Source organism: Anopheles marshallii, chromosome 3 (assembly GCF_943734725.1).
Source record: "Anopheles marshallii chromosome 3, idAnoMarsDA_429_01, whole genome shotgun sequence".
NCBI classification, from domain to species: Eukaryota; Metazoa; Arthropoda; class Insecta; order Diptera; family Culicidae; genus Anopheles; species Anopheles marshallii.
In genome coordinates this window covers 38,495,472-38,522,397 of record NC_071327.1, presented here as the reverse complement: position 1 = coordinate 38,522,397, position 26,926 = coordinate 38,495,472, and the positions used below count along the sequence as shown (strand labels likewise).

Below are 26,926 nucleotides of genomic sequence, written 5' to 3'. Positions count from 1 at the left end.
TTTTTTTACTTCTAACTAACATCAGTTTTGCATCAGTGTAAAGTTAAAGTACCTTTAAAACACATATTAAACTGTTCGAATACTAATAATCTTCACTGAAAAATTGTATTAAGAAAATACAGCTTAACTGTATGTGCTCATTACTGTACAAAGGACGATAACGGACATAAGTTGTCAAAAGATCGCACTGGATTGTGGATGAATGAATCACTGGTATGAAATTGTTGTTTCAGGGCGACACTCGCACTTCGACCAACCACTCGCTACGTTGTATCTGACCCGCTCGTACTGACGGAACACGAGCGAAGAATCAACTCTCGATCGGGTGGATGCGTATCGTAGGTCGAGTAGAGTTGCTCGTAAAATGGATCCAGAAAGTCGCTCGATGCCGGAAAGGACTGTGCATCGTCGAATGGGTAGCTTAGCTGTGTTTGGGATGTGAAGTGAGATGACTGATCGTAACAGAGATCGTTCGGAAGGAAGGAATCTTCATTTCCACTGCCGTTCAGCTCACCGATCATGCTCTCGTTCGAATCGAGAGTATGATGGAATTGAAGAAAGTGGTCAATTTCTTTGCTGGTTTCAATACCGGTTGCGAATGGTTCCGGCTGCTGTGTCGTTCGTACAGGTTCGTTGTGGTTTGATAAGTGCTGAGATATATGTTGTCTTTTTTCAGTCCCATTTTCTTGCGATAATACTGGATGATCATGAGTAGTTGTGGCATTGAACAGTGAGGTTGAGGATAGATTAACCAGCTCAATATGAGGCCTTATCGTCGATTTTAATTCCTGATTATCGTCCAGTCGAAGATTTTGCACCTCAAAATCACTGAAAAAAAGACAAATAGTACGATGTTTTTAAAATCCCATTGGAAATACTAATTTGGTACAAAATTGAAACCGTACCTAAGAACGTAGTTGACACTAACGACGCAGTGTGGTCGAGAGGACCGTGTATTATGTACGATCGTGGCATATGATTGAACCCATCGCCATCCTCCTCCCTTGGTCAGAAATCGATAGTATTTTGTTATCGTTTGGCCTTTTTGTAAAACTGCAAATACATCTGAGGTAAATTTCTTGAAGGGCTTCAAAGCGGTAGGTAAACTTACGCGTCTGATGGGCCTGCCTTATATGGGCCACGTCCGCCGCATGGATGTACGCGTAAAGAGTATTTTCAATCAGGTCTTGCGGCTCATATCCAGTGAGTTGTGACACTCTGGAGAACAAATAAGACAAAACATTAGCATTTGGTGTAATGTACCTGTTAACATGTAAATGCAACTCACTTTGCATCAAGAAAGATCAACTTCAGATCTAAGCTCGATCGGAACATGAACATGTTTCGATGTAGTTTGATTTCGGTAGCAGCAGAAGGAGACAGCGAGTGCCCAACGGCAACAAGACCGAGATTTTGAATGCAACAATGTCCTGGGGTATTGGGTGATTCGTGAGGAAAGACACGTGCTTTTAAATAGCCGGAACAGTGGATAACCTACAAAATGTGGAGAGAACGCAAACAAATCGTTAGCTCATGAGCCATATCGCATCATGGGAGATCCTCTCAACATGTACCTTATAGCCGGAACAAGTGAGTCCTGCATTACGTTTAGCAAGCACGCAACGCATCCGGAGAAAGAAGGTGCGTTCCATTTCGATGACATACGATCGCTGCTGCTGACTGAAGCTGTGTCGATGATTCGGTTGGTGATGGTTCTGCGATGAAGTTAGTTCAGTAGGTTCGTATTGTGGCGATCGTGGATCCGGAGACGCTTGGTATTGCGTGCCAAATGTCACCGGTGTCGATGCTAATGACAAGGTGTCGCTACACACAGGAGTGCTGTTGACAAACCCAACGGATGATGGTTGAGATGCTGCATCCCCAAGCGTCCCAGCTGTGTGGTTGTTGTACATGGTAGTAGCAACAGGAAAATTGCGAGGAACGTTTATTTGCGAACCGGGATATGCTTGCTGTAACGCTAAGATGGTCGCCATTTCTTCCTGATCGTACGCATGGATGTACTCATAGATCGAGTTCCCAGTGAGCTCCACCTGGCTAAGCCCGAGATGTACTGATGCCGTCTCCGAGATGTATGTGATCTTTCCATCTGGTGCAACCACAAAGATGAAACCATCCAACGTCTGAAGCAAATGTGAGCCAAGCTCCTTAATGCTGGTGTCTCGCGTTGTATTTGGATGATGGTTGCGCTCGGATCCCCATGCAGTTCCCAGCCCTAGAACGAAAGGGACTTTTATTTGCTATCGAAGAAAGAACACCGTTTCTACCACTGCCCTGCTGACTAGTAGGATTCTCACCTTCGGGAAAGATTTGTCGCATTTTCAGGTACGACGTGGTGAGCCGTATAATTGACGCTTTATCCAGCTGAGACGTGATGGCACTGGGCAATGGTAACAGCTTCGCGAGCTCCAAAAACTCCACATTTTCTTTGTTACGACGCGAACGGGCAGCATTCTTACTTTTCTCCTTCATGGCACAACGAGCGGACAAACCTAATGGAATGGTTAGAGTTGTAGATTAAACTGACATTGCGGATGCGATGGAGCTGATGGCAGAAGTAATTAAACGGTGAAGAAGTTACCACTACCACTTCGGACTATATCGATTACAGGAAGATCTTTTGCAGCTACTTTGAGGCAAAATTAAGATTTATCCTCCTTTTATGCGTCGTTCAGCACCACACACTAATCAATTGAACGAACAAAGCTTCCGCGAAGTGATGCTGCTTTGTTGAAGCTAACAGCATCCATTTTTCTTGTGCTTCCGTCAATTCACACTCTTCGATCGATCCTGCTCTATTGATCGTGCCGTCCTGTTTCGGCCACCCTTACGCCATTCTTCACCAGGTGTACATTTGTTTCTGTCTGTTCCAAACAGCGCATCTTTACATCACTGCATCCAATTCTCTTTCGCTCCTGCTTCGATCCGTTCGCTTGTCAAGCTAAACTTCCCACGTACAACGATCGTTACGTGCCCAAGACGCGAACTGTTCAAATTAAGTTGCCCATCTAAAGCTACCTACCCAATATGTTTTGATTGGCATCGGAGCACGGCTTCCGTAAGACTTTCATCTTGCTGGTGGATGTGGTGCTAATGAGGAATGAAAGCGCTACCACCGGTACGGTTTGTTCTGATCAGGCACGTCCGGAAGATTGTTTGTCCGTAGTGTAAACCGACCCGGGAAAGTACTGCAATCACTTCGGCACCGTGTTTGCACCTTGCCCAACCAATAGCCCAACTGCAATTGCGTTTGCTGATTGTCCGCCGGGCAGAACTCAGGTCTGGAACAGTGGAACAGACTGGTGCAGGTGAAAATGCAAAACTATCAGTTATGGTGTAAAATATGGGCGGTGCATACGGCACAAAAGGGAAAGAAAAACAGACAAACAACGATGGACGAAAGGAAATGGAAACTCGTTTGGAGAATGGAGATCGTTTTCCCATGCATTTGGAACCGGCTGCATCCTTGGATTCGCATGCGTGCCGTTTATTGGCAGAATATTTTTGGGCGTTGCAAGTTGAAGGTTTACGTTGCAATGTGCGTAGAGTTCTAATAGTGAAAATGATGGACACTAGCTGCATCACATGCAAAATGCAGGATTTAACTCCTTGGTTAAGCTTCTTAACTGACGTTTGCCAAAAATCGTTGACTAATCTCACAGCAATACAATAAAACAGAACAAAAACCGGCACTTGGCCGTTTGTCTCTGACGCATAGACAACATAAACTGTTGTTGACACCATGTGTTCGCCATATTTGAAGAGGTATTATCGCCCAAACCATACCAAACAGTCCTTGGTCAGGTAATGTCGGCAGCATCTCTGCGAGTACAGGTTTCCCGTCAGGATGCTACTTTGCATAAATTGTACGTTCCACTTTGTCCCGCCGGTTCCGAGGCACAGAAACGTGAGAAACAACTTGCTCCACGGCACCGAGCCGTCGGGGTGTTCGGGAAAATCCTTACCGAACTTCATTCATTCCCACGCTTACAACTATCAACGACCATCGGAACCGTATGCAGTTTCCCACCCTTCAAACGTGTCCGACCGGTGCAGTACCTGATTTTATTACCCAGCAGTAAAGCGCTCGTTACGTTCTCGGCACTCTGCAAACAGTGTCATAACCTTTCCACGAACAGCAGGCTAATGGCCACTGGAGATGGCGTTGCAGAACGGGTATTGCTGATTTAGTTGCGATTCAAATGAAGTGGTAATCTCGTATGGGGTTAATTGATAGACCGCTTTTCAATCATCCAATCGCAGGAAAGATCTATCTTTTTGTGATCATATTTAAATGATCAGTTTACCTAATTATCTGCAATTTATTCGGTTTAGTATTGTCTTTAGGCTGTGACTTCAGACTGCAAAAAACAAAGCAAACAAAGTAATATCGAACTCGTTCGAAAATTGGCTTGATTCGCATAATGTCAAACTTTAATTCCTGGTTGGTGGACTTTCTCGAAATAGCGTCCACAAATGACGAGAACATTGTTTTTTTCTACCATCATAGTTCATTGAAGTCTCATATTCATTGAAAACTATTGCATTTGGTGCTCTTTGCGTAGTTCTTTAGTGGAGTATAATATGAATTTGATTAAATTCTAAACTAATTGATACTATAACTATGCTATGTCGTGATTCTACTTGTACTCATCACTGAGTGTTCACTGAACGAATGGAGATATAATAGTAATAACTTACCAATCCTCTTACCACGAAATTCAGAGATTTACACTCTTAAAGTATTCCCTGTCGTTATAAATTATATATTTTGATGGTGGTTATTAACAGTTATAACCTGTTTTAATGAGTGAATTTTAGACATACTATAGTATACCATAGTATTCATAGTAGTAGTGTCTCTTCTTCATCTTTATCAATATCTGCGGATGATGAAAAGGTTTATCTATGACCGTATGTCGTAAATCAGTGACTCCATAAGATCTTTAACGACAGAGTCTTTCATGTGTTCTAAAAGAATCCCTTCGATGTTACTGTTTTCGTTTCTCCATCCAAAACTATTGGCCAACGCCACGAGTTCATCAACGGTAGGTTCACCAGTGGCATAGATGTGGGCAGCTTCTGTATATTCCACATCCACATAAGACCAAAATTTCATACATGTTGGATTTCTGTTCGTAATATAAAAAGAGTTCCATAAACTCTTGCACTAAATTAAGTGAAATAAATGTATAATTTACACATATTGTTGAAATTTAATACTTTGTACAATAATCGTTATTACTTTAATATTGGGCGTGGGTGTGGGGTGGTGTATTGGTAGCGACGCCGGTCTTTGCACGGCACTACCGGGATCAAATTCCATTTGTACCAATCCCTCGTACAAAGGACTGACTAAGGTGAATTAAAGAAAGCCAGAATTGGCAGGCCTACATCTCTTGAGGTTATTGTGCCGCTAATGAAGAAAACTTTAACCTGTGTAAAAAAATAGATTAGTCTGCATAAAAAAATAAATTTGACAAATTCAAAACTGCTCAATCAGTTAAGTACTTTAAGGGATTGAGTTAAGGGCAAGGGTGTAGTTCATTCCAAAGGTACTTTATGAATCTAACAATTAATTTAAATATTTATCACATCAATGTTATATGTAGGTTTCTCATCCTAAATATGATAATAATTTATTAGTAGAAAATAAATGTATCGGCACTATTATGAATTTGACATTACATTACAAAAATAAGAACGTTTAAAGAAAACAATCCCTTCCGGTGCGAAAAAAGTGGTTTATTTTCATTGATAATTTCAATGGGCGCAGTACAACACACAACACGGACGCCCTTACGAATACAGTATGTTTGCTTTGCTCCCTAAAGATAATAAACGCTACATCCGGTAGGAGGATTTGGGCTGGTTAACGCCTACCGAATCAGCTAATTCTAATCAGTTGCACTGATCTCGAGTGCGACCGAGAGTGGTTGTGTTACAGAGTGCGCGTCAGTCGCCATTTAGAGTGGTCAACCGGTCGGGGTCAATCGATCGATCATTCGTTCGCAACGATGTTTGGGCACGGTCTCGTCACATCTCGGATCGTGTTCCTGCTGGGATGGATCATATTGATGTTAAATCACGTACTACCGGCAGGTATTACACGCTGTCACTGTTACCATTGTACCGTGTGTGTTTTGTGCTCCCAGGCGTGTTCGTACGTGACATTCGGCTGGCGGCAAGTGTATCCTTCTCCGTTGTTAACGCTCAAAGTGTATGTGTTGTTTTTTTTGGTTTGCTCTTTTTCATTTGGGTAACTTTTCGAATTCGGCGGACAAGCATCGTTCGAATGCGGCAAAGATTCGTTCAACGTAGAAAATAACCTTAAAAGCTCACTTCTTTGCAATGGCTACCGTGTGGATACGCGCCCAAGACATGATTACAACCAGACGGTGAACGTTACCTTGTCTTTCCACGTGCTAACTTATGAATTGGTACGCAACGCTTATTCCCACACCAAGACGTACCCTGCTGGTTCATATTCCTTTTTTACGTTTGCAGAAAGAATCGGACCTGCTTAATCTAGGCGTATGGATGGATATGGTAAGCAACAGAACGATGATCGTGCTCTGTTAAAGATCACGTATTTGCAATTGAGCTTCTCGAATTTAGGTGACGTATAATATATCTTCTTACACTATTCAACTCGCATGGTATATGGTGCTGGGATTTTCCCCCGTTCACAGCAATGGACCGACGATTTACTCCGTTGGAACAGCACGCAATGGAGCGGCATTGAGCGTCTGGCGATCAATTCGGACGAGATCTGGTTACCAGACTTTCGGCATTTTTCGTCGTGCGTAAGCTTCACCACCAGGAAGGTGAAAGGAATGTTGCTCGACGACTTCTTATGAACGATTTCCCGATTCGGTTTCCTTTTTAGCTTCTACAATCCAGAGGAGTTGCCCGATTGTGCCAACCCGAAGTGTTCCGTTGCGATGAATGGTACGGTGATTTGCTTACCGGTGTGTACCATAAACGCTAAATGTGACGCAGATTACTCCCGCTGGCCATTCGATACGGTACGGTGCAACATGTGGTACGGGATGTGGGCTCACTCGATGGATGAGGTCGACATACATTTAATAGACGTCTGTCTCGGAAAAAATCACGAATTCAAAAGTCCAGAATGGGCTGTTGTTGCACTCGAGAATGGTCGGTCGACAGTTCAAACCGCAGATGAAATGATTTATCCCGTTCTAAATGTAGGAATGGTGCTTATTAGACGAGCTAGTTTTGAGCATGTGGCTGTCGTTGGGCCGATATTGGGTGAGTTACTTGTGTTGTGCGTTGTACTCGTTGTGCTCCTGATGAAAAGCTAAGCATGCGATTCACTGTTATTAGTTTTAGCATTGCTGAATCTTTACATCGTTTGGCTACGATCGACCAGTTTCGAAAGGAAAGTGTTGCTCGCTTTGTCAACATTCTCTCACTTTAGCTACGTAAAACAACTGGAGTGGGCGCTCCCATCCAGCCGTGATACGCTACCTGATTGCCGTAAGTGTGCATCGTCAATTATTCCACACCTTCGTGAAATATTATTCATGTAATTCGGTACGTTTAAGTGATCTTTTTGGTATGTTCCACTGTCCTGAGTGTTGTGCTGCTTTTTTTCACCTTACTCAACTGCTGGATTCGAATGCGGCACAGCGACGTACCTGCAACAGGATCATTTATCGATCGCATAACAGGCTCATTTTCGCAGAGTCGTGTTGCTGAACTGCTACTGGCTGCTGACTATCTGGAACTGAACTACATCGTAGACGTAAGTCCCGGACGTAATTTTCAATGTACCTACCTAATCAGATGTTCTCCACAGGTGCAACAAGAGGAGAAATCCAACTTTTGGGAGAGGTTTGGAAAGTTATTCGATCGTGCTCTGGCGATTGTTTGCGTCATTGTTTATGTTGTGCTTGTATGGCTATTCATACCATTCAGCCATCGTTTAGATGAGCTGTCTGGAGTGAAATGTCTCGTAGCAGCATAGCTTTCAAGTGTTGGAAGATGAAAAAACAAGCGCACTTACACACACGGAGGGTATAGTGTGGGACAACAAGTTTAACACTTTCTAAAATGAATTATTCAGTTTTTGCAACAAAATAGTTTGTTGGCAAGAGATTTAATGTTCTAACTATCTGAAAGTTGTATACAGTGAAACATCGCTGTAAGAGTTCTTGATTTTCTTGGATTGAAACAAATAAGTGAGTAGCTAGAAAAACAAAATCTGTTGGTGTTCTAGAGAATAAACAACACCATTACTCCGGTGAACTTAGCTCTAACACATTAATGTTGAGAAATATGAATTAGAAAATCAATTAGAAATTATGATACAAGCAACATTTATTTAGTAAACATATTTGTATGAGTGAATAATTTTCAATATGGCGTAAATTACACGACCTAGCACACCAGGAATATGGTACCATATCACGGAAAAGGAAATTTCTCCGAACTATTGTAAATAACATCCTAGATTAAGGGTCCACGAGCTTGAACATGAAAGATCGCATTTAAAACCACTCTCCAATAGGTGCTTCTTCTTTCTTCTTTATCGTCACAACAACCTGACGAGGTCTAGGCCTGCCATTTCTGGCTTACTGTGACTTTATTTACCCGTAGTCCTGCGTACGCTGGATTGATCAGGATGGGATTGTGGTCCAGAATTCACAAACGGACCGTTCTTGTGAAGACCGGTGCTGCTACCATCTTGACACCCCAATAGGTTGTGCAATATAAGTAATTTGCTCAATTATGCTAGTGATTTTTTTTTAAATTTAATCTTCTTAGAATTTTGTGAGCTGAATTGATGTTGATTATAGTCTGCCTTTCAATGTTCTTATCCTATTTACTTTTAAAATAATATTGTTAGACACTTATCGGCATCTTTAAACCCAAACCAAATGAAATAAGTTAGGGAAAATATTTTATCTTAAAAATTAAACTACCCTTTTTACTCATATAAACATTTTTGCACACTAAAAATGTTTAAGCCGGGTCTGAGCTAGCTTTTCTGAAATATTTCACACCGAATCGATTGTGAAAAAACTTACCGATGCACCTCTCGATAGATGGCGCTATTTGTCTATTTCAAAAAACAAAATGCTTACCCTATCATATTTGCCTTCTTGATGATTTCTGGATCATTATTTAAAACAATTTTTTATTGATTTACTTTAATGAAACACATCCCCTATATTATGGCGTGTATTTCAAATGCAGAACCCAGGTCCGTTCGGTGGCTGGGCCGGTATTCCACGATGATTCATGCGGCATGTTTGCTCTTCCAATCTGTGAGCCGCCTCGTCCGCATTGTTAACGCTAGCAGGCGACCAAAGCTTTTCGGCAGTAGCAGATACGCGTGGGAATATGCGGGGCAAAATATTGTTCCCATTTACCACCTCGGACCACATGCAGGCTTCACCACCAAGAACAAGCGATTTCTGCTGGCCCGTGCCGATGAAATCGTGCGGATCACAGTTGTAAAACTTGCGCCAATCGCCTCCAGTGCTGAGATGATCCAGGTACCAGCAGGAGGACAGCAGAGCAGGCAACCCATCGCGAGTGATCTGCAGTGAACAAACAACAATTTATTAGTGTGCTCCTGTATCGGTAAATGAAGTCTTGCCTTGTTTAACAGATCCTGACGATTGCCGGTCCAAACGTGTACCACCGTTCCGTTTGGGAGTCGCACTCCATTCACGTAAACCTCCTGCCACACGAGGGAGCTGCGTTTGAGCACATCGATCTGATCGACAATCCGCTGGATGAATTTTTCTTCCAGCATTTCGAACGAGTAGAGGCGGTTCTCTTTCATGTACTCCAATATGTTGGGATTGCTAGCCCAGCATTCGAACCCAACTTCGTCTCCGCCGAGATGGACGTAACGATCGGGAAACACTTCGATAACTTCACGAAACAGATTGGACAGGAAGGTGTAGGTTGATTCTCGCGTTGGATCCATCGGTCCGAGCTTACCATGGTACTGATCATAGCACTCGGTAAGCAGTTCCGGATGCGAAACACCCCACGAACGGGTGTGCCCGGGAGTGTCAAACTCTGGCATAACGCGTATACCGCGCAGTGTTGCTTCCTCGATGATCATTGCAATGTCCGCCTGGGTGTACACCATGGACGGGTGATACGCACCTTGCTGGCTTAGCTCTGGGAAAATTCGACTTTCGTAAGGGAAGCTATGATCGTCCACGATGTGCCAGTGAAACACGTTTAGCTTGTTGTATGCCATGCCATCGAGAATTTTTACCAGCGTGTAGGTATCGATGAAGTGGCGCGATGTATCCACGAGCAAGCCACGGTGCGAAAAGCGAGGACCATCGTAAATCGTTGTGAAATTAATGCGTAACTACAATAAACGGTTCAATTAGGCAGTTTAACCAAGAGTGCGGTCTGATATGGATTCATTTATAGGCTACACACGTACCATGCTGCCATCATCCGAAAGGGCAACCATTTGCGAAAAAGATTCCAATGCGCGCAGCATTCCCCAGACGGAAAAGGAGGACAAAAGTGCCTGAGAGTCGTCAATGATGATTGTATCTGTAAGAAATCAGCATTAAAAAAACTACACCTTAAACATTCACGTCAATCGAGAATGAGCATCGACTTACATTCCTCGTCCATCGAAAGATATGGTAAAGCTTCACAGGGAGCCTTTAGATCCACCTTGACTTGTTCAACATATCCCTGGAGATAGAGAATATAGTATTAACAGGTCGCTGCTTCACATATGAATATCGAGCAACTTACAACCCTGTTTAAATCCGACCGCCACGACCGATGTCCATCGTTGTTCGCACGCCACGCATTGTTCGCTTGGAAGGAGTAGCCTCTGTTGACCATTGCTCGACGAGTAGTGTTGCCGATAGCAAGTACAAGTTTTTGATAACGATCTAGCGCTTTGTTCAACAAATCACAACTGAAATTCATGGACTATAACAAACAAAATCATTCGAAAAGGAGTTTGGAGTGGAGTTTACAAGGGGAACTTCCAATGGCAATTGGAGAGCAAGAGCTCTGTCAAATGTTATTATAGATCCGCAGAGTCTTGTTTAATTCTTGGAATATGCCTTAGATTATATTGCATTTCAATAAGAGATGTCGATTAATCGCAAATACATCCAAAATAAAATATAAACATTAACCGTCCTTGACTCCATGTTTTCTAATTGGCTTTCAGTACAATAAATTTCTTACAGAGGGCGAAAACTAGGACCAGGATCTAGCTGGACCAGTTGTCCGGTTATCATTTTTCTCCAATTTATTGGCTACTAAACATTTTTTTCAATTCAGTTTTTTTCAGTTGAGAAAGTTCTATTTCTAGCCTAGAATAATTTTCAAAAAAGAAATGTGTATCTAACACGTACCGATCTCCAGAGATACAGAATGACAATGAATGAAACATTTACAATAAGAACCAGGAAAATTAACTAGCATCTACTATTTACAATCTTCTAAGCATATCTTCTAGTCAAATCTCTGTAGGAATTTCTGAAATATGTACAAATGGGTATTTAAGAAAATATTTGGTATGATCACAGACAGCGACATGAAAACGGAAACATGGTGTTGTCAAAATGCGATTGTCCGATGGAAAACGTCGTCGAATAAGGTTACTTGCGTATTGCTGCCTTGTCTTATGTTTAATTTCAAATTGAGATAACAGTTAATACACGAAACTACTTGATTATTAATACCCTATCAGTGCTATTTTTAAATAATCTATCAACAATCAATTTGCTATGTTCACATACAAATTCTCGTTTCAATTACTGTCAATGAACCATGCGGGGAAGAACCGTGATGCTCATCACCTCTGTATTAACATTTCACACCGCTGCATTGTGGATGCTCTCGAAAAACTTAGCCTGATGTTTACAGAACGCAATTAAAGTCAATCCCACCTCTTTTGGCAGCAGTTTATAAGTACATAGTGTTTCACACATACACACACGATCGTACGGCTGTTTTGATGGAATAGACGACTAACTAACCCACTTGAGCATGGTAATCTGTACTTTGCGCTAAGCTGCTCGGAATGATTCTTATCGGTTGGCACATGAAGTAGGTGAGTTCGGGAACGATTTTTTAGTACTCAGGAGGGGATTTTACCAAACAGTATGATCGAGAAGACTCGTTGCTTCGTGTGTTTGTGTGTTTTAGCTTTCTATAGCACTATGTTAGTTTACATACGTTTGTTGATTTACCTGGAAACTAAATGATCCCGTTTTGATGGTGTAATATTTTTGAGTCGTAGTTTGGTTCCTCGGTTTGGGCCATATTTCTCCTGCAATGACAACGTTACGACAGCGTGCGAGAACGCAGTGCGTAGCGAAAAGAAAAGCAATTCATCATTATAGCTCATCACGCCATAGCAGGATAGGTCATTGGCTCCCGGAAGGGCATCCAGACGGTTGAGACGGACACTTCCAGCTACCGATACACGCTACACGCACCGTACCTTTAGTAGCCTTCACGACCGGACCGGGGTCGACAATATAGGCACCGGTCCACTGGATCGTAACGAGTGTGATGCACAGGGCCAACGAGACACGACCGTAGTGCATTGCTTTCATTTTCACCTAGAACACACGCCGATGAAATGCTGGGCGCTTGTTGTTTTGGTGCGATAAAAAACGAACCGGACCCGATGAACACCGTTCAGTCACTGGTGCAACCGGCAGACTAGAGCAAACTGTGAAGTTGTCCAGTACCCGCTTAGATCGTATCTCGCATCGATGTTCTCCCGGATGGGAGAAGAGCATCTTATGAAGGGTGGCGTTCTTCTTTCGTTTCAACGTTTCACATTTGTTCTCACCTTGTCCGAATGAGAGACGGAAGCATTTCTTGCTGCATGTTGCTTCTTTCATTGATGTTCTTTAATCGTTCGTGTCTGTTGGCCATTTGATTGTAGAGACACGGCATTATCACATTACACCGCTGAGTGTGTGTGCTTCTTCGCGCTTCTGCTTGTCGGTATAAATGATTGGGACAAACCGATCGAAACATTTGCGTTCGCTTGTTGCGAGAATGTTGAAAATAGGATGGATAAAAAAATTAGTGTGTTTCACTACTTCCCAGCAGATGGCACTACTTGATTCCACCAGTTCACCAGTAAAATGGCATAACTGGATAAGATTTAATTGTTAATCAAAATAAAGCAAAATCATCCAAAATTATCGGATTTCACTGTAAAATCTTACATAGTTGTTTCAACGATTTAAATAATATTGTAATATAAATTTGCACAGTTTTATTCAGATATGATTATTCTAATTGTTTTTTTTACTGTATTTATGTTAATTTATAGTACAAAGTTTTCAGGGCTGTAAGAGAGCAAAAGTGTTACTTAAATTTCTCAATATTAACGAGCATGTCCGGGATAAGGCAAAAGACAAGGAGGAAATGCTTTGTGGAATTTGTACTCTTTGCAGTGAATATATGACCGATGATACAGCCCGTTATAATTGTATTAAATACATAATAAACTATTCACGCTGTAGCTTATATATTTATATTTTTTCAGTCTGCAAGCTAGAGTTTTAGCTTTGGAAATCAGCTATCCAGATGGTTAATGTGCAACAAATCAATATACAACCCCCAATAGCGATCTCTTTCCCATTAGCTCTGTTGACGGTTTGAGGTTGCAAACGCACAATTAAAAAAATTATACTAATCATTAAATTTAGATTCTGTTGTCATAGTTGTAATATTAAAGACTTTAAGAAATATAATAAGATAACCACAACAGTTCCAATTCCAACAGTGAACAATTCAAACGCAAAAATGATCTAATTAAATACCCACCCTGTAATCCATAGCGCCACCTACAGTGAGATATTGATGATGTGTAATTTTGATTGGTTGTTGTCTCTACTAAAAACCATTTTTAGATCACTATGGATCTAATTCAGGACACGAGATCTACTGATAAAAAAGCAAAAAAGGCGAATTAGGCAAAATTGTACGCATCTTCCTAACCCACCCATAAGTAATTTTGAAACACCTAGTTAGAAACCAGTATTCATACGAATATTATTATATTTCATTTAAGTAAATGTTACAATTAAGACACACAATACATTTCAGGAATTAAGAACATTGTAATATTTAGGCTACCCTTTTTAACGCTCGTGATTTGTGAAAAGTAACTACATTTTATTATTACGTCACCATTCATTGTCCTTATTCGAGCTACATAAAACATAAAATTAAACAATTCGAGTATCAACATCTGATATCAGCTAAGTACTAGCTGAGTGAACCGGTGCTGTACTGTAGTCTGGTGGAAAAAGTTACAACATATATAATTTGAGCAATAGTTTGAATATCAAAATTCTGTAATATCTCTGGCAATATCGGACAACATTTCCATGAACATTTCCGTATTTGAATCGTCGATGCTGTGACCGTGCCTTGCGGACGGACCGTTCTTCTGCAGTACTCGATTGATAACGACCGAAACACTATCCAGGGTAGACTGTACCAAAAGAAATAGAATAAAACATTAATCTCAATTAGTAAACAAGTAAAATAAACAATAAATCTCATAAATCTTGGGGCGGTACGGTGGCATGATGGTAGGGTCGCCGGTCTTCACACGATCGGACCTGACCAATATTTCATCCAGACCAATCCTCTGTACACAGGACTATACAGATGCAGGCAAATAAAGTCACAGAAAGCCAGAAATGGCAAGCATATACACAGCTCTTGAGGTTTTTGAGCCGATATAAAAATCTCAACCATGTATTTCGTTGTTCCAAGATCGTTTGAAACATCAAATAAATATAATTTTGTGATAATAATGTTGTTACCTGTGGCCAGTCTTCGTGGAATAAAGTGACGAATTGTTCATTCAACAAATCTTTTGTGATGATATCCGCTTGAAGCAAAACGGTAATAAACTCTGCGTACAGTTCATAATGAGGTTTAGGTGTAGCGTTAACCTCAAGCATGCGGATGTAGCGCTTGCTAACCAGATGTGAAAATATGTAATTTGTATCTGCGAAAAAAAAAAACACACACACAAATAACGTACAATACAAAAATAGAAAATAATACAAAGAATGAAATTTTACAGAGAAAAATAAGTTCTACCTCGTTGCATCTGTATGCGACGGTACTGTTCTATTTCTGCAGGATCCACAAGGGACCGCTCATGTGGGGTTAAACTTTCCACACTTGGCGGTTCGTCCAATTCCGGTGGGGGTGGTAAACAGAATCGGGTCAATTTTGTATGTTTCCAAATTTTGACGGCACGGTGGAAAAGCTCAGGTACGCTCAAATCACAGCGCGATTTTACTGCGGATGGAAATATTGCAACATTGAGTATAACACAGTCTGATCCAGCTGAGTTGTGCTTGGGGATTTAAAAGCATTACTTATTAGTAAAACCAATTGGAGCAACATGAACGCCAGGATGCGATCCATCATCGGTGTCGTGGTGAGACCGGGCTGTTCGAGGAAATCATAAGTTTGTGCGAGGAATTCATTCAATTCGCCTGCGGTGATTTGCTCCGGACTGGACGCAGCATGATACACGAGCATTTGCAGTTTTACATAAAAGGTTGAGGGCATGATGGCGCAATTTTCCGCCACAGAGAACTCCGTTTGGTTAGCGTTTGTTGAAAGCGTTTTTTGTTGCTGATGCTGTGCTTTGTGTATCAGACTTAGTGATTCACTTTCCACATCCTTACAGAACAGACCTGAAAAAAACGATAATATTGAAAAAAAATGTATATTGTTCCGTTGCTTAGAAGTAATTCCTTTCCAGCACTCACCCGTGATAGACATGTACGATTGTCGCCATTCACCAGATTTTTGAAGGCACTTTTCTAGCGTAATATTTTTACACAGTTTGCGTACCGGATCAAGAGTTTCCACTGGGAGCAATGAATCAAATGCTTCCTGCAGGACAAGAAGGAAAACAAACCATCAGAGAACAGTTCAAACCTTAGAACTTAGAAACGAAAGCACACTTTCTGTTCACTTGAAGGGCAGCAGCACTTACCGTGATTCGTTTGTTTAGCATTTTGGGCACGTGGCTCTCCCAGGCATTGTTAATGCGATCTAGTGCTTCAACGCAAATGTTTTCGATTGTTCGCTTTGTGTTCTCCAACTCGACAGCCTTCACCTCACCAATACGATCATTTACTGCCTTTTTCTCTGGAAGAATAAACAGCATTTGGAAATCTTTTATCACAGCCGAAGTAGAGCGGTCCACGATTAGCTCAACGGTACGACGCAAGGACTGGCTTTGTGACTGCAGAAATCCTTCGACCAAGCGTTGTTGCACGTTTCCGTGAGATGGTTTCGAACGATTATGTCCGGCACTCGCCGAGGAAATTTCCAGCGTGGTTGCAAGTTTGTTTGCGATGCTTGATTGATGTTGTGTTAAGACCCCCGAATAACGTGTGGTAATATGCCGGTAACGCCCTGTCCTAGAGACGGTTTTCTCCACTTTCGACGGCATTACGGACACTCGGAAATCGGCCAAAAATGGACAAGCAGCACTGAGTATATTTTCCAGCAATGGATTAAAAACGATGGGCTTCATGTTGCTGGTGCTATTCTGGGTTGGCTTTACAGCAACGTTGGTTACTGGCTGGTCGGTGAGAGTTTCCTTGAGGATGCTGCTCGACATTTCCGATGAGTTGTAGTATTCCTCCGGAATGTTGGATTGGTCGAAAAGCCAATCTAGACAAGATCGAACGATAAACCTAGACGTGGGAATAGCGAATAAGTCGCTATTTGTTGCAAAACCGCACACAGATGTCGCTTTGTAGATATCGTGCAGCACCCGGAAGAGTTCTTCGTAGTAACGCAACCGCAGTGTCACCAAATCCAACATGCTAAGATACTGCACAAGCCAAGGAACGGTAATGACAAGCTTGCGCTCAGCAACCGATCTTAACAGTATGGGCTGCACATCGAATGTTGGCAATAGCTGAAATAACAAAAAAAGGTAACATGGTGTTTAGTATCTATTCTTTATGTATAGATTTAACATAAGTCTATAATTTGGAACACATTTGATATTTTTTTGACGTGAAAAAGGTCTGTCTGTATTTATTTATTTTACCACATAGCTGGATAGGCAGTCCTTGCTAAGGGGAAACGGTCCAGATGGGATTTAGTTTCGGTTCCGACGTGTGGAACCGATGCCGGCCCAGGTCTACATTGAAAACAATGAGACTAGCACAAATTTTGCTACCTAACGAATCCACAGATTGGTACATTAACCCATTACATGACAGGGGTACGGGTACGAATTGTAAAATTAATTATAAATTGTAATAATTTAATTGCTAAAATTTGGTACAATTGGAAAAAATCATTTTCGTGGAAAATATAAACCAACGGTGCAACTAAACAAATGTTTTAAACTAATTTGAACACACTGTAAATTGTTACCAAACATGTTGAAAACATGCGCACTTTCAATTTTATTACAACTAATTGTTCCGCTATTAGTAAAATTACTCAGTCCAACGAACGATGATGGCCAACGCTTTGTGAAATCTTTTGCAGTTAATCGATATCACGGCACTAACGCTCGAGAGAGATAGAGAAAGATATGAAAACCAAGAAGTAAACAGGAAGCAGAAAGTATCAAAATTAGAACAACAATCGCACCAATAATAAAAGCACCATCAACAAAGCACGCAGCGGGGAGCTTTCTAGGGAGCGAATCCCCTCGGAAGGGCTCGCAGAGTTGATCCCAATTCTGTGAGCGCATCCGGTGAGTCTGCCTCCCAAACACACAAAGAATAATAAGGCTCGGGGCAAAGGGTGCTGCTGTTACCGCATCCTCGACCCGTGCCGGAAGCAACAGGAGAACGACGATGGGTGCCGTTGTCCCCGGAAAAATTACCGTAATGGTATCTTCTTACGATAATGGTCCTCGTAAGACATGCAACAGCTTTCATGGTCCCGCTCGCCGACCTCCGCCATGTCCTTTCGGTCTCTGACGCACCGACACCGATAAACAAACACAAACATGTCCACCCCCTTAGCCATCACTCGAGATGATGGATGCGCCTAGAACGAACGAATTGGAAATGGGAAAAAGGGAACACGCCGTTCGACGATTCTATCTTTTTCTATCAACGGGAAGTCGGCCTTTGTTTTTTGTTTGGCACATACATTTTGTTGTGTCCTGGCGGGTGAGTTCCATCCTGTTTGCGCTTATCGGCGTTAGCCTTGCAGTATGATCGGTTGTTCTTATCACTTGCGAATAGGCTATTGTGCGTTCAATCAAATCGCACGCACAACATTCCACGCCACGAACTTATTTTGAATGGTGGGGATAAAACCCATTTCAAGAATGGAAGGTGGTATACAAATGGTTTGATGATTTTATATGCAATAGTCTTCCGATTTCAATTTTCAAAAGGGATCAGACGCAAGTACGTGAAGGGATTTAGCATGGAAATAAAAACTGTTCTGCAGACATATGTTGCAATACAACAATAATACGTCTTTTTATAGTATTGTAAGAAAATTGAACAATAAGCTGTGGAAATAATGACATTTTTCCGACATTGACATTTTCAAGCCATAAACCTCAGAGAGGAACCAATTTTCAATAAGCAAGCATAAGTCAGCATATCTGCGTTGTTTCTACTCACTTTTTCATACCTTTTTCTTTGCATATTTCCAGGCAGGGTTTGTTTTGTTGTTAAACCACAAAAGATCAACAACAGGCTCGCAAACATACAAGACGGCCTCACCTAGAGCACTGGTACGGGGTGGGTAGGATTAAAAGTTAAATTGAAAAGGTGGTAATCGCACACTGGCACCATCATTCAAGGCGGTTTGACGCGTGTGTGTGATCTTTAAAGGATAAAGGAAGCCAACCTTTTGTGAAGATGGAAGGCAAAAACACTGCCAACCACATAAAGGTCTACAGTGAGTGGCCTTGTCTTTGAACCGTTTTTAAAACTTAGCTTGCACGTATAAACGGGAAACTTTCTCTGCATAATTGAAACATTGGGTTTGATGGTCATATTTTGCAAGCTGGATTTACAATCGATTATTTTTCAAATGTTAATAATATTAATCTTAAATTGAAAAATATACAAATAATGTTGCCACGACAAAAGTGCGGAGCCCTCCGTTAGTGATTTCACCATCGCACTTCATTTGTTTCGGCAGCAAACAAAGAGAACCGCAGCGACTCGTTCGAAGGCGTTGCGTTTAACCGCGTGCAGCGAAATTAAAACCGGCGAAGAGAAATCATCCACGAAGAACGCCTAGCGTGACATGGGAGCGGCCATTCTGTATACCGGCATTACCAATACCAACAAAGCGGGAATTTGATAATAACAACACGCAACATGCGGACATTTGCCGCTGCCTAGGAACTTCGAAAAGGGCGCGTTCAAAACAAACGAAACGGAGAAAGGAGTAATATGGGGACGGCGGTGGTTCTACACGGAAACCTCCAGCACCACGCGATTATGCGCAACAAGCAGCAGCAATAGCGTCCCGGCAAGTAGACTAACTTTGCAAGAGTGCCTGCCGGGGACAAGGGTGTATACCACTGCTTTCCAACCTTTGTTTTTTTTTGCACTACTGAGCTAAACAACAGGCATACCCGGAAAAGGAGCAAGAGCATTCAGGAGAGCAATCGCTAATCGAGTGTGTGTCGATACTGTGGTGTGGACATGGTTTTCTAGTGCCTCGATTTTCCTTTCTAAGAACAAGAGAGTATTCTGTGGTAGGATACAGCGTCACGCACACAGACACTCGTTCGCCTAACAATCTCGGATGGTGCTTACTGCGCATGGTAGCTTGATACGCATTTTCTTTGTTTTCCCACACGCCCGGGTCTTGCAAGGCCGCAATCACTATCACCTCTGGTAGACCTCTCACACTAGCCGAACGTCTCTCGCTTTATCTCCTTCTCCCACACAATCTACGTTTCCTTTAGTTTCACCCTGTTCAGTACAACCAAAGCATTTTGCTGTATTCTCCAGTGACAAAGGGAGGAAATTGAGAAAATTCCATTACCAGACAGTACCAGACAGACTACCTCGTCACCCTATAGGTAGCCGAATCCAGCAGGGAATCCTGCGGTGCGAACTAAGCACACCACCACTCCAAACAAAACGATGTCTTGCGCGCGATGAGTGGCACGACCGATGCCGGTGCTGTATGTGCTAATGTGTCTTTGTGTGCGTGTGGGTATGAGTTCGCACGGATGGACTATAAAGCACCGCCAGCCAGCAGGCAGTCGTTGGCGATGGATTTTATCGCACCGAATCCATGAATGGAGCGAACTAAGCAGCTCGAATCAAAGACCCATCGCTGCTGCTGAATTACCCCGCATCCTGTCCATCCTACGGGGGACAATCGATGCCACCTGTGGTTGTGGGCATGTGGCTGAACACTAATAATCCAGCACATTAGGCTTCCCACGGAGGCACTGGTCATAAATAATTGAACCAACAAAATGCTCACCATATTACGCAGCTCGATTTGACGATTTTCCACTATCGTGTTTCGGCCTCCTTCGTACTGGAACGGACGCGTGATTATGAAGCCGATAAATTTTGCCAGTACGCGCATCGTGGCGATTGTTTCTGGGCGAACCTGCAAAAAAAAACACACGGGGGAGAAAAAGAATACATGTTCAGTCGCAATTAGTGGATAAAGTTTTGAAGTTTGTCTAGTAAGGGAAGTTATGCCAAGTGCTTGCCGGTGTTTGAGTTGTGCTAAATATTGAGGAAGTAATGCAGTTAGAAAGTAATTAAAAATTTTCGCTACCAACTGATGGAGGCGCATGGTTGTTTATGATATGTTTGGATAATATTTTTCCTCTTGACCATTATTGATGCTGTACTCTATGTGTTTTTCGAATCGAACAATGCATATAAGTGTATGAGTAAATATATATGAGAATTAGCAGGTAGAATTTTCCACAAATATATGCGAAACATACAGAAAAACATCCCCATTATACGGCATCATAAAACCCTAGCCATAGTCAGAGTTCACTGAACTTCTCTGGTCGGTACCACCTTTCCTCCAGGGAGGGAAAACGGTGAAGCTGTAATCGGAGACAGCCACATGGAACTCTATCATGGTTGTCGACAAACAGGGCGTACTGGTAAAATCCGGGCGTTCTATTTCCGCCTTTTCCAATGCGGGTGTTCAGAATGTACGCGCTAACTACCGATGTCTCGACCGCGCTGAATCGGGTTGAGTGCGAGAACCAACAGGCGGATGGTTATCGATCCGTTTTTGATGCGGCGTACTGATACATACGCACGCACACAAACACACACTGATATTAATTCACCACACCGCTCGAAGGGCTGGTTTCCATGATTTGATAATATTGCTCACCGTTTGTCAGCGCATGGTAACTCTGGTCGTGCTACACGTCGATGGTGCACAGCTTGATAGCCAATGGGTAAATTAAAATGCTTACGAAGGCATAGATTTACAGCATATAATTGAGCGAATTTCAAACTAATTACAAATCGCACACATGGGTTATGCATTCTGCTTCAAAATTATTGTACCACATACAATAAAAAAGAACTTTACAAAATCGTACGTCTATTGTGTGGCAATTTGTTTCGCCGCTGGATACGATAAATATATTTTTCTTCAAACATTACACATTGTTAACATTTGTTAACATAACCCATAACATAACATCTGTTTTTTTTTTTTTTAATAAAATGTCGCACTTTGCTTAAGTACAAAAAATCGTATAAATCGTTCAAATTTCATAGGCATAATCATTAGCTACTCGAATACCGCGCCAACACAGTGGGGCGATAACAAAGTTTTATCAATATTTGCCAGAAACTCCCTCGATTCAGAGCGAGTACGGTCGTAAGAGTCACCCCAGCATAGTCGTGGAGCAATAATGAATTCGTCCCTTCAGTTTACCGTACCGCCCCATAAGTGTCAGTGTTTTATGACATTTCCACCTTTTAGACTCATTTTTCCAACCAAGACAGCTTACCACGTATTCCGAACGGGTCGTATTTTCCACACCGCATATGCTGAATATTTCGTACGTTGACCCATTCATCTGCAGCAGCTCGTGGATGAGAACCGCTTTTAGCTGCTCAATGAATATCTGATGGTTTTCACTAGCCACAATAAAGTCCCGAAAAAACATCTGGCTTCCGGGGAAAAGATACTGTGTGGAGAAAATGCTTGGCCCTACCAGCCGTTGGCGCAGCTTTGATAGCTTTGTCAAGTCGATGTTTGGTAGCGCCATCTGAAGCTCGCTGGCAGAGTTCTGAAAGTGGAAAACAGAAGAACAGACGGATGGTTTAATGTAGGCGTTTATCTTTCACGTTCCAGCAGCCAACCTGCCAAGGGTCACTGTCCTATACTTACATCAAAGTTAAACGATATTATCAGCTGAGCACTAAACAGTTTAGCCAGGTGAGACATATTGATGGGATGATTTAAAATGTCCAACATTGCTCGCACTTTCGAGCCAAGCTTTACCTCAAATTCCCACGCCGGATTTAGATGTTCGGTTTCCCAGACTCTGGAAGCATATGGAAAATGGACAAATATTTAAAATTCTTAATTCACTATTAAAGAATTATTGCATAACGTACCTTAGGGCAGCATAGAATAAATCTCGCTGCTTGTTGAAAGCGCTAAATTCTTTCGACGAAGGAAAGTGATCCTTTGTGTCGTTCTCTTGCTGGTAGAACACGTTGTTGATGCTATTGTTTAGCAGCGGATCACCACCACTGGAAGCCTGATTGATGAAAGGGTTCTCAAGTTTCATCTTTTGCGCCAGCATGTCTCGCAGGAAACCGCTCAACGTCGGATGCAGTACCCCCAGATGCTCATTCTCTACCACCACCCGTAGCGAGGTGCAATCGAGCAGTGCCAGCAGCGTTCGTTGGTGGTAAAGCACCTCCGTTGCAAAGTAGACACAGTTGTGTGGGCTTCGCAGAACGTTAAAGAGTTCCGTCGAGGCATTATTGTCGGTGACGGCGGATGTGGTTTCGGGGTTTCTTTGTGATACAATGTACCGTTCCGTGCTCACCAAGTTGATAAGGTAAGCTAGCTCGTTCAACATATTTGGCACCAGGTTAAGATCCATCAGTAGCGCATATATAGTGACCAACCGATCGATGATTAGTTTTTGCGTAACTTTATCGAATTCGATCACCAATATCATTGTTGACACATCCTTTTCTTCCTTTTTATCATCCATTGGAACGAGGTCATCGATCTTATCCGTGACACCATCCAAAGAAGGATGCAATTTCTCGGAATGATTAAAAGAACTGTGCAGAGATTGCTTCGCCCGTACGTTTCTTTGCATCTCTGCTTTTTCTGCCTGTAGGAAATCGCTTCGAATCTCGTCCTTCAAATGGCGCAGCATTCCGCGAGGATCGTGGCTAGCGTCTTCGTGACTCTCGATTGATATGAGATTGTTTTCCGAGCGAAATGATGATGAGTTAAAATCATGTCGTCCCGAAACTGTCCTGCTGACGGTAGTCGGTGCAATGCGTCTTCTTTGAGTGCCCGACTTTTTCCCACTGCTACCACCGGGCAGAGCACCGTCCAGCGATTCGTTGAAGGACGTTTTGGTGTTGAGCGAAACACGCTTCCTGACATTTAGTCCATCATCGCCAACGGGTGTTTGGGGGTCCTTGTTCGGAGTCACGTTTAGCTGCGGAAACTCATCATCCAGAAACATGGGACTTTTGAGTACACTGGGTGAATTTAGGCCAGTAGGTTCATTATTACCGCCGCTGTTATTGCCCGCGAACGGTGACCGACGATTTCGATGCGGTTTCGTCGTCTGCGCTACGATATAGTCACCAAGACAAGGTAAGCTTGTTTTGCTACGGCGGCCGCTACCATCGCTTAATCCGCTAGCGTCTTGACGTTGTGATCCGTTACCGAGCGTGTTGGGTGATGGACACGAGACCTCCAGACTTCCGTTGCGTGATGATCCGTGTTGGGCCGTTGTTTTCCCACGGCTACCGGCGATCGGAGTACTGGTAAAGGAAAGTAACATATTCCCCGCACTGCTCCGTGAAACATTATTGCTGCGAGGAGGCGTTGCGTAAACAGTTTCATTGGTGTTCCTGCAGCGTGATAAGGCTTGATTTTCGTTAATGCCCGGGGTAAATGGTCCGTCTGCTGCACCAGATTGTGGTGGGAACCGTTTCGGAGTGGAATAACCAGTTGCACCCTTTAGTTCGCTATCGTCTGGTGCTAAATTCTCCAATATCCGAAAATCGGTTGTCGATTTTCTGTTGGTCTCACACACACCCGGTAGACCACCGTGCTGGTCGAAGAGCTGCCGTGCTATCAAATGTTCCGGCGTTCCGGTGGTGTCAAGTTCGCTGGCTCTATTTATGGGATGACCTTCGACGGTCGGTGTTGCATCGCCTGGGATACCGGACGTTGGGTAACAAGAGCCGTCGCTGATTGACAGTTTCCGTAGCTGGGCGGACGGATTACACTGGAGCACGTTACCAGCCGATACCTTTCTCGGCGTGTCGCATCTTGGTGGGGCTATTTGCGATGAACTGGAGCAAAATATGGAGCAAAAACGGGTCATGAAAGAAACAATACAAACAAAAACAAAATATATCATTTGATTAAGCGTAGAATGGGATGGAATAGCAATTAGTGTTGTAATAGCAAATGGTGTTGCTACGTGTAAAACTCAAGTAAGTAGTATAGCAAATATTTAGTATTATGCAGGAAAGTTAGATCACTACGTCATACTTAAATGACAGTTATTTATTTATTCGCATGTAATGTAAAAAGTTGACTTATCTTTTTTTTTCTTGGGCTAACCTTTGCGATACCTTATTTATGATTCATGTATCATCAGTTATTTTTCGTTGACACATTTTAAAACCCGAATAATAGATATTTATAATTCCCTAATAATACATTCGATGCCTGTTATAGTGAATATTTTCCATTTCTTTAATTTAAGTTCAATGAAAATATCCTATCCAAATTATTTGTTGCTTGAGGTATAAGATTTTTTACAATAATATTTTTTTAAATTTATTTAATGGCACACACATAAAACAATGTTAATAGATTGGTTCTGTTGACGTTGTGTAGCAATACACCTCCGGTACGGGACAGGATCCGACACCTCTCGAAGGTTACATAGGATCTCCTGCCCCTACTCTTACTCAAATACGTCCCCGTCGTACAGAACGGTAACAGTCTCTATCCTATAGCCGAGCTTGGGTATACGGGGAAACCCAACCCCTTGGGAGGTGGGAAAAGCTGGCTAAATTTGAGAAGGGGAGGGGGAAGCCTGGTCAAACAGGCATCCCCCTTGTCCTGGCATCCTACGGGACGTTAAACAGCTAGGGTGCGTCGGCCCACCGACGAGACAGGTGGCGGGGGGAGAGGCCTTGCAAGCCACCCCCTGTATTACCGCAACGAACAGCCATCAATATAACATACCGATTGGACCAAACGATGACCGACCTACGTTACGAAAACGGACTAACGATTGGAAACTCGGGACATACGAGCTTGCTGAGCTGTTTGGGGGACCTAACATCCTCACGGTGGCGAAGGCCGGAAGGATACGCTGGTTGGGGCACGTCATGAGGATGCCGGACTCGTGCCCCACCAAAAAGATCCTCGTCGGCGACCCGTTCGGCACGAGACGCAGAGGAGCGCAGCGAGCCCGTTGGCTGGATCAGGTGGAGCAGAACCTGTCGGAGATCGGGTGCAGCAGAGGATGGAGAGCGGCAGCCCTGGATCGAGTCTCCTGGAAACATATTGCTGACCAGGCCATGTCAGCACGACGTGCTCAACAATAAGAGCGGGCCAAAGAAGAAGAAGAAGAATAGATTGGTTCAAAAAAAAAAAAGTTTTTGCTTGAAATGTTTCAGGAAAATTTCAGGGGGACAAATAAAAACTTATCATACCTTCCTTAAAACCGATTGCCCCCTAGCAAAGCTCTTGTGACGGCATGAGAATTTAAATATCATTCGTAGCGCATCACAAACTATGCTGATTAATGCGTCCATTCTCACGGCAAGCCGGCACATACAGAATACAACAAAGCATAAAATTTAAAGCAGAAACAAGAAACATAACGAACTCATTAAGATTAGGTCAAAGATAATGACATCAAGCAATGGCGCTGGCCTATTGTGCAATTAAACTCAACGCCGAGCCTAGCCACTCTCGCTAGGCAACGAGACTTCCGCAATCGATCAACGCACCACACACATATCATCCGTCAGGTGTGCTGTCGGCGGCACAGGTGAAAAAGTTATTGCTGTTTTTGCTATGTATTGGTGCGTATCTGTTGCTGCATGCTTCTTTCTATTTGTTTCGATACGATACGCTTCTTCGTCTTCTTCGGTTAATCATGCAGCTTAAAATAGAAATGGTTCGCGCACCAGTGCGCTCAAGAAAGTTCAAGGTCGAGCAAAAGCTCTTCAGCATATGACAGGGTGGCCCCATCCGTTCGCCGCCTGCCCATTACGGCCACCAACACACACCACATTCGCTACTCCCTGTCAACTTCCGCCATCGTTCTCCTCCCCGCTTTCCGGTTAGTTCTACGTTCGGGACACGCATTCCCATCGGTGTTGCCTTCATTATCGTTGTTCTTGTGCTCGTTCGTTCGCCGTAGCTTTTTCTCACACCTTCTTCCTCTGCATGGCCCACTATCCATCCCCAGGGGAGGACTCGCGATTCGCGCACATCGTTGGAGTCGATGAACGGCGGATGCAAAGAACGATGGTCCGCCTTATAGGCAAGATCAGCTTTTTCTCCTCGTTATCGATTGATCGTGACGGGGTGCGTGTCAGTTTCAATGTGTGCTTTTGTTCTGCCTGTTGCCAAGGGGGCGGACGAGCTTTCTCATTGTGAAGCCGGATATCAA

At 43.0% G+C, this 26,926-nt stretch overlaps 4 protein-coding genes across 4 annotated transcripts in view; 1 reads left to right on the top strand and 3 right to left on the bottom strand.

Annotated features, from left to right (window-relative positions):
• Positions 1-263: 263 nt before the first annotated feature.
• Positions 264-2,502, bottom strand: LOC128712567 (protein single-minded-like). Its single transcript, XM_053807460.1, has 8 exons — positions 2,316-2,502; positions 1,968-2,233; positions 1,829-1,873; positions 1,575-1,715; positions 1,289-1,494; positions 1,112-1,218; positions 906-1,053; positions 264-828 (listed from the first exon to the last, which is right to left on the bottom strand). The coding sequence occupies exons 1-8, from the start codon at positions 2,488-2,490 to the stop codon at positions 264-266; spliced, it is 1,653 nt and encodes a 550-aa protein (XP_053663435.1). The 5' UTR covers positions 2,491-2,502.
• A 3,533-nt stretch (positions 2,503-6,035) lies between these two features.
• On the top strand, positions 6,036-8,011 carry LOC128711666 (neuronal acetylcholine receptor subunit beta-3-like). Its single transcript, XM_053806549.1, has 8 exons — positions 6,036-6,147; positions 6,304-6,458; positions 6,526-6,567; positions 6,711-6,820; positions 6,908-7,293; positions 7,369-7,521; positions 7,590-7,789; positions 7,844-8,011. Exons 1-8 carry the CDS (start codon positions 6,036-6,038, stop codon positions 8,009-8,011), a joined length of 1,326 nt encoding a protein of 441 aa, XP_053662524.1.
• A 1,222-nt stretch (positions 8,012-9,233) lies between these two features.
• LOC128711539 (beta-hexosaminidase subunit beta-like) lies at positions 9,234-12,614 on the bottom strand. Its single transcript, XM_053806419.1, has 7 exons — positions 12,500-12,614; positions 12,246-12,325; positions 10,789-10,971; positions 10,650-10,725; positions 10,463-10,578; positions 9,650-10,384; positions 9,234-9,590 (listed from the first exon to the last, which is right to left on the bottom strand). Exons 1-7 carry the CDS (start codon positions 12,612-12,614, stop codon positions 9,234-9,236), a joined length of 1,662 nt encoding a protein of 553 aa, XP_053662394.1.
• A 1,754-nt stretch (positions 12,615-14,368) lies between these two features.
• The window catches only part of LOC128716018 (protein disks lost), a 79,243-nt gene continuing 66,685 nt past the window's right edge, over positions 14,369-26,926 (bottom strand). The window contains exons 3-12 of the mRNA XM_053810942.1: positions 22,638-24,578; positions 22,408-22,564; positions 22,025-22,306; positions 20,506-20,637; positions 16,052-16,987; positions 15,822-15,948; positions 15,423-15,746; positions 15,139-15,342; positions 14,856-15,043; positions 14,369-14,518 (exon numbers count right to left, since the gene is read on the bottom strand). Coding sequence (XP_053666917.1) covers positions 14,369-14,518; positions 14,856-15,043; positions 15,139-15,342; positions 15,423-15,746; positions 15,822-15,948; positions 16,052-16,987; positions 20,506-20,637; positions 22,025-22,306; positions 22,408-22,564; positions 22,638-24,578 — 4,441 coding nt within the window. The remainder of the gene's footprint in view (positions 14,519-14,855; positions 15,044-15,138; positions 15,343-15,422; positions 15,747-15,821; positions 15,949-16,051; positions 16,988-20,505; positions 20,638-22,024; positions 22,307-22,407; positions 22,565-22,637; positions 24,579-26,926) is intronic.